Below are 8,173 nucleotides of genomic sequence, written 5' to 3'. Positions count from 1 at the left end.
AATTATATTTTTAGTTTTAAAGTTGTTCTTTAGGATTTAGGTTGAAATCTGTTTTTATTTTGATTTGCTTTGAGACAAAGTCGCTTTATTTTTAGATGAAGTGTAGAAAATGATCATGTCTACAAGAATTGTAGCTTTAGTAGTTTTACAACTGTGCAAGTTGCAGTGTTTTGTATTAGTCCACTTTTTTAGTATATCTGTCATTTCTGATGAAATTTCATRAAGTATGGATAAAGGCAAAATAGTGAAATTACTATATAAAATATGAGTAAAACAATTTTTTAAGACTTTTCATTAGAGTACTTTATAGTTTATTGTTAAATTTAGGATTTCATGTTTAAATTTAAGCAAAAATAAAGTTGTTTGATTCAAAGATGATCTAGGAGTAAAATTTTAATACCAGAATTCATTTTTAAATTGTCACAGAGCTATAATATCAAGTAAAACTCTGTTGTTGTTTTTTTCTTTTGTGGCACTCAGTTCCAGACAGAGCTTCTTAACGGATCTCTCTGAACTGGAGTTGTAAGAAGAAGATTTCAGCTGAAAAGTCTAGTCACAAGTTTTCAGAGTTTAACTTGTGATCTTCTGAGAGCAGAGCTGACTAAAGGCTCATTATTTGGAGGAGTCCCACYAGGGTTAAACAATGTGCTGCTTTACAGCTTCTGAGAAACGGCTCCACAGAAAGTCTCTTACGGTGCATTTCTACTTCAGGAATTGTTTCAAAGAACCAGGCTGGTTTTCTGGGCTGTATTTTAACCCGGTTTGTTTTCACTGCAGGAACCTGGACCAAAACAGATGACGCAGGTAGAAATTTACCCCAACAAATAGTCCGGTTAGAGAGGTAGTACTTTAAATGAGTCAGTTACTTAATTTGCCTAATTATGACCCCCGCTTGCAAAGCAGGGGTCATATTGTTTTCATACAGTTTATTTATTTTTATTTTTTATTTTTTTCCCCAGAAATTTTTCATCAACCATAGCACAGAAACGGCTGCACTAATCAGCATTAAATTTGGTAGGAGTAGAGATGTATCTAACCTACACTGTGCCAGCCAATGGTTTTACAATAGACCTCATATTTGAGATGGGGGCTCCATCTAAAAAGGGGGTGTCTGGACGTCCAAAAATGCTTATAACTCAAAAACTATTCAACATAGGAGCTTCAGGTTTTTTTGTTGTTAAGCTCTGATGAAGGGTTATCCATCTTGCCCACCAATGAGCCCCCCCACCCCCATTGGAACCCCACCCAAAATGCTTTTTTTTGTGGTCAGTTGTCAACATTTTGTCGAGCAACAAATAAGACATCAACAGGCCCGCTGTTTCTGTAAATACSACTGCCTATATAAATTTATTATTAACATCAACACATTTCAGAGCCACTTCAGTCACATTTTTGTCGAGTCATGTCTTGATTACCCAACAAAAGCAAGAGAAATAAAGGAGCGTACAATGATTAAGGACTGGGCCATAATTCAATAACGATATATATTGAGATAAACATTAAGTATCAATAGAAAACGTGTCCAATATTATATTGATGATTTCACTGAGTATTAACTACTAACAGTTAAAAACTGATAAAATAAGCTAGGACCTTTATTTAATAAAGCTTGTGCTTTATTTTGAAATGTGTAAACCGCAGTATCYTTTTCCTTTTTGTCTGCACAATTGAGCTAGCTTGCTGGATCGCTCCACCATCGTAGGGTTAATATGATATTAATTATTGATTTAGGATGCTGTTACACTGAAACAAGGCATCTAAAAACTGRAGATGGGGTCAGTACAAAACCCCCAACAGTTAAATTCCTGCAGCTAAACAAGCTAAGCTTGCAAAAAAAAATCCTGTGGATTAACGTGCAATATGTTTCATGTTTCACCACGGTGCCTCAGAACTGCTTCAAAATAAAAGAGAAAGGCGTGGAGTGAAAGGAGAAAATGATGTAACAACTCGAGAGGAAACTGGCAAAAAGAGTAAATGTCACCAGTTTGGCAGTATTTCAGATATTTTAAGTTCAACAAGAGTCAGACCGATGAAAACTCTTATATCATAAGTTTCTCAGGCATATCGCCCAGCTCTACAGTGATTAGTGATTTCAGAGCAAAGACTGAAGAGTTGAACCTGTAAAACAGAGAGCTGTCAGCTGTTTTACTCACCGTCACTGACAGGAACTGCAGAGCAGGGTTTAATTGTTAATGCCACAGAGCTTACAGTGACCATCAGGTCCAACCAGCTCTAAAACAATCAGAAACTCACCACACGGCTTCCTACTAATCCGCCGCCTTTAATAAAAATCCAGACCAAACAAATGTTTTTATTTAAGAGGTTTAAACTGTTCATTTTAAACTTTTAGCTAAAAAAGTGTTTTGATAATATTTCTAAACAGTTTGTATAGATATTTTTAATCAGCCCACAGCTGAACTTTTACTTTTTACTTTGAGACATCCAGGTAATATTTCTGCTGCTTGTGCGGGGTCACGAGTGAAAACATGTTCAGTGCAGTGTTGTTCGTACCTGTTTTTAACACTCAGAGTCGGGACAGAATTTATTAACAGCAGCTTAGATGTTGTTCCAACTTCCACACCTTTAAACTTGTGGAAATCTTGGACCTTCTGAAGCCTCCCTGTCCATCCAGAACTTTAAGATCTTTAAATCAACATTTTAATTCAGAACGGCTTTTAGTTAAGTTTTGTTTTTTAAATTGTTAGAGTTGATTGTTTTTAGCTGTTCTGCTCTCTGTAAAGCACTTCATGATTGTATCTTTGAAAGATGCTTTAGAAATAAAGTTTACTTGCATATGAATCCTAACCCAGACCTGTTCCTGTGTGACAGGGGGACTGTGAGGACCACGCTACTCTCCTGTGCAGCCTGCTGCTGGGCTTCGGTCTGGATGCCTACGTGTGCGTGGGCACCAAAGCCAAAGGTGTGCCACACACCTGGGTCCTGACCCGGGGCACTGATGGCAGCATCACTTTTTGGGAGAGTCTGACCGCACACAGGTTCAAATCAAATGATTTTTTTATTCAGAATATTAAACAGATGCTCAGTAAGTCATGTAACACTAACTCTAACCTATATTTGGATTAGACTGAAACTTGTACTGAATGCTCTAAAATTGCTCCAAAAGTAAGTCTTTTGAATATTTCTGTGGTRTTTTTGAATACCTTTTTAAATTTCATCTGACTTTTCTTGTGACTCCTATAATGAAAACACAACTTAAGTTAGAAGAAAACGTTGTTTCTAAGTATTTACTAATGTATACAACATGGTTTAAATTAAATAAATACTGTATGATCTATGAGTGTGTAACAAGATTTACAGTTGTCTATGACACAACCCACAAAATCTTTTGTTATTTTTTACACATTTTAAACTACACAAGTAGGAACATAATAGTGAACAGAGCGCACGGATCAGCTCACCTTTGATTGTCACTTATCAGACTTTCTTCACGCTCCAGATTAACAAATGGAATGTTGCGTTCAAGGCTGCTGAAAAGCCAGGACATCTTACTCTTACCAGATTTGCAGTTATTAAAAATGACATATCTCTGTTTCAGCACAGCAGTTCATTAACTCCACATTAAAACATGGACACTACTTCTCGGAAAATATAGAGATGTATAGTGAGCCGTCACATCAAGCCGAGGATTAACCCCTAATTTACACTACATGCGTTCCGGCTCCGCTCCGCTCTGGTTCGACCTCCGCAGCAAATACGCACCCATTATAATCAGTGAGAGTGTTTACACTGGCTGCGCACGGCGGCTGTGAGCGGACGGCGATCCGTCAAAATTAGAACAGATCCTGTTTTTTGCCGGACGCCGGAGCTGCGCTGGAGTCAATTTTTAAAGATTACGTCGCACCAACAGGAAAAGACACGAGCACAACGTCCGTATTTTCAAAATAAGACACTTTTAGGCTGGATAATTTGTCGGAATAATGTCGAAATTGCAACTATATTAATAAATATACGGATATATTTCTACACAAATGCTGTCAGATTGTATCGTTCTGTTTGGGAAGCAGATGAAAACGTAGCATGAAGCATATTTGTACACACACGATACACATGGATTTTATTTTCAAATCAGAAGTTTCAGAAAGCCGACAGCGAGACAGTTTCAACATAGATACCAAAAGCCTTTACATCGTTGTTTTCAGCTGTGTTTGGAGTTCATCTTTCACAGAAATAATTATTTTTTGCTGTGACTTCCACACTTATCACTGAATTTATCGCGCGCTTTGCTTCCTGCACGTCTGTCGGACCGGAGCGGAGCGGAGGTAGTGTAAACTGGACTTGAAACGCACAGCTGCGACCTGCGCAGCACAGTGCAGTGRAGCGGAGCCTTAACGCATGTAATGTAAATTAGGGGTATGTCATGAAGTGGTCTGTGGAGAAAAGGGCAACTACAGTGCATTGGTTAAAACATTTGCAACAATTGGATTTTGTCAAAATATAATGAACAAATACATTATCTATGGGTTGTTAAAATGAAATAATCGTAAGGAAGATTTTTAACATTAGCTGCAAAAAACACAATTCCATTTAGAAAAGCCTAAAATGAACTAGCTAATGTGAGCTAGCAAAGCTTTTTTTTTCTTTACAGCTGGAAAATCTTAATAYCCAAATATTGTTTGATGTTTTCGCTTTATTATAACGTTTAAAAAAATCCTCATTAGAATAAACTAAAAATTAGATTCTGACCAAATATCAATGGTTTATCCTGATTAGGAAAACAAATTAAAACATATCTCTGGAAGCGCTAATAATATCAGGATGATTGAGGTGATGGGTCACAGATATGTTTGTCTGTTTTTACTGAACTATCTACGTTGGCTGGTTTCTTTTAGTTATGAGTTAATGTGCCAAGTCAGAAACGAGTTCCTTTCAATAACCCAATAAACCCAGATGTTCCAGATTTTCACCAGCTTCAAATGCAGCATTATATTTATGAACTGATCTGTTTTAGTTGTTTTAGTTCTTAATGTGCATGCTCAAAGTCAGTTATCTGTGATGCATTGTGGTCTAGACATATTCGTCTACTTTCAGTTTATTAAAATACACTCAATGTTCAAATCTACGTGTTTCAGCTATGCAGTCATGCTGACATCCAGCAACTTTACATGTTGAGGATATTTAGTTATCACAACGTAAAATACCAGTAAAACTCATTTATGAATAAGCTTGTATATAAAAGTCAATAGAAAATCAGGATAAATGAACTGTTGAGAGCATGGCCACCTTTACACATGCATTAGTAACTTTACTGTAAAAGTTTGATCTGGTGCGAGAAGAAAGTCTCTAAAGTCACGACGTGCACGGGCAAGCTGCACTTGTGTTGACTGAGTTCTGCATTTGACAGTTCCTATCCATGTTCCTGCTTGTGTTGTTTAAAACAGAGGTTCTCAAACTGGGGTCCCAGGATCCCCAGGGGTCCACGAGCCCTATCTTGGGGGTCCTCAAAAATTTTCAATAAATGGTTATTTTGGATTTTATTTGAAAAATGAACATGAGGAACAATACACTAGTAAAACAAACATACTAAACCAAACAAAAGCATAATATTCTCATAATATTTAGGAGTTAAAATGACAGTAAATTATTTTTAAAACAGCATGGGGTTTGTGAGGAAGTCCATGGATAGGTTTCACATTTGTAAGGGGTCCTCAGACCCAAAAGGTTTGAGAACCCCTGGTTTAAAATATGTACATTTGGTACATTTGGGAAAAATAAACATGAATTACGTGGTACATCTTCTCATTACAAATCATATAGTTTGCTTTTTGAATGTCTTTTTTTGTCAGCAGAATTTTATGATGTTTTTTTATGAAAAGTGGCAGCCAGGCTTTCAGCCAGTGAACAGCTGTTTTCAGTGTGGGATAAAAATGATCTTTTGTGTTTGCATCCAGCTCGTTATGTTTATAAAATCCGAGCATGTTTTTACTGACCTTCTTGTTATTTATGTGTGGTCAGATATCTGCACCGAGCCATCGATCCAGACGCCCCTCCCCTCAGCCCTCAACCCAAACCCTCGTCCCCGTACCGCACCGTGGGCTGTGTCTTCAACCAGCACAGCTTCCTGGCAAACTGCCAGCCCTCGGATGCTGTGGAGCTCTGTGTCTTTGACTTCCAGGTAAGCAGACGTAAACACGGGATGATTGAGTTCCCCGTGGTTTTACTTCAGTTTTAGGTGCCATGATTAGTTTGGACTCTTTCTAAATAAGGACAGGGTGGAATGAATCTGTGTTTTTCTCTACACCTCGGTCTAGATTTGAATCATTTTAGAGCCTGATAATGAAATTGAAAACTTTCTCTTTCCCATGAGTGGTTCCTGCTTTTGAACTTTTTTATGTTTAACATTTATGTTCAGTGCTTCACAAGTAATGTCAGAAAAATAAGTTCTCAATTTAAATCCTAAGAATAAAGTTGTAACACTTTCGATGGGTTGGGCAAATCATATCGTGTGCGTTTAAGAATCAGAATAACYTTCACCGGTTATTACATGATTAAAATGGGATTATTGGTGCTCCTTTTCTAATCCAAATAATGTGTCGCCTACTTCTTTGTCAAAGTCCTCAGTCTCCATCTGTGTCTTTCAGCTTCCCTCGCTGTCTGAAAAGTTTGTGTTTGCAGCCCCATGTTCAAATATAAACTCACTAAACTACACCCTAACTATAAAATCTAAACACACTAAAATCGTAAATATCTCAAATCTAATTACTCTTCGTCTTTCAATGGCCACTGAACTTCATTTAACTTTCTCCTTTTTTCTTCTTCTTCCTGTAGATGTCAGAGATGTCAGTCAGAAAGGAGGGTTTTTTTTGTTAGTTCTGCAGGGTGGTGATGAGACCAGAGGGTGGATTGAGGTGTTTTTTTTTCCATGATTCTGTCTGTTTTTCACTGCCTTTTTTTGCCAAAATTGCCCAACCTTACTTTGATGTAGAAAGGAACATATTGTAAACATAAAGACAGAGTATGAGGAGACTTTGTGAAGAGATGTGCTCTCTTTCTTTGTGAATTAAAGTCGGGATTATTTAAAGTGAAGAGWTGTTTATTCAAGAAATATATCATAATTAATATCAGTTGTTTATCTCAAAACAGTGTGCAACAGGGAACTTTAAAAGGACTCTTTTTTTAATCCTATAAAGACACTTAGCTTTGAGAATCAGACTTAACTCTGGGAGAGACAGAAAGTGAAAGTGTCCTCTGCATTTGATCCCTCTCTCATGTGAGAATCACACCAGTGGAGCAGCGGGCAGCAATGTAAGTGCCAGGATCAGGCAGGGATTAGTTGTTGCTCAACGACACCGTGACAGACGGGCATGATGGGAAATCAAACTTGTGGCTTTCCAGTCTCGAGACAGCTGCCCTCAAAGAAGAGACTCTTATGCACTATTAGCTCTTAATTTTTCACATTTTTAAGGTCCTTTTGATAGCTCAGGTTTCCAGGATAAATAGTGAGCCATCTTTGTGATGCTAGCATCAAGAATTGTTTGCAAAAGTGAAGAAAATGTTTAAGAAGTATTTATTTAAATGTTCTTATAAAGCATAAAGGTAAGAAAGACTTGTGACACCCAAACAGTGTTTTATCTGCTCACAGAGTGGAGCTGTATGTGGTGCAGATCTTTGTGTGTACCTGTGGTTTTCTGTAAAGCTTSTTTAAGTCAGGAGTTCACTTGTGGTTTTGAACAGCACAGCTCCAGTTTACCTGGCCACAAACCCTCAACAGCATCCGCTGGACTCAGGAAACCCTCAATGACAGGACTCTCTTTGGAGCGATAAATCAGAAAATTGGTTGAATTTTGTTTGAGTAAAAACAAATAAACAGATTTTTATTTATTATTGAGGTAAGCTTCAGTGTGAAAATCAGTTCAGCTGAATAAGAGCAGCGCCTCAAAAACGATCTAATCAAATCAAAGATGATAATTTGTGGTCAGATGGAGGCAGCGGAGCAGAGAGATGTCAGCTGATTGCTGTCTTCAATCATCAGGCCAGGAGGCAGTTGGGCAGGAAAATTGTGTCTGCAACAGTTTCATTTATCAGCAACTTCTGTCCTGTCATGTCCTGAAGAAAGGCACCACATTCTGTGTGTGTGTGTGTGTGTGTGTGTGTGTGTGTGTGTGTGTGTGTGTGTGTGTGTGTGTGTGTGTGTGTGTGTGTGTGTGTGTGTGTG

The 8,173-nt window shown here is 37.8% G+C and overlaps 1 protein-coding gene across 2 annotated transcripts in view; it reads left to right on the top strand.

Annotated features, from left to right (window-relative positions):
* Nucleotides 1-8,173, top strand: part of cep76 (centrosomal protein 76) — a 19,747-nt gene that overhangs the window by 8,563 nt on the left and 3,011 nt on the right. For both annotated transcript variants that reach the window (XM_014010844.1, XM_014010845.1), the window contains 2 exons: nt 2,830-2,996; nt 5,974-6,133. In XM_014010844.1, the coding sequence (XP_013866298.1) occupies nt 2,830-2,996; nt 5,974-6,133 (327 nt within the window). The remainder of the gene's footprint in view (nt 1-2,829; nt 2,997-5,973; nt 6,134-8,173) is intronic.

Source organism: Austrofundulus limnaeus, unplaced genomic scaffold, assembly GCF_001266775.1.
Source record: "Austrofundulus limnaeus strain Quisiro unplaced genomic scaffold, Austrofundulus_limnaeus-1.0 Scaffold74, whole genome shotgun sequence".
NCBI lineage: Eukaryota > Metazoa > Chordata > Actinopteri > Cyprinodontiformes > Rivulidae > Austrofundulus > Austrofundulus limnaeus.
The sequence above is the reverse complement of the archived record's forward strand: the minus strand, read 5'-3'. Positions and strand labels throughout refer to the sequence as shown.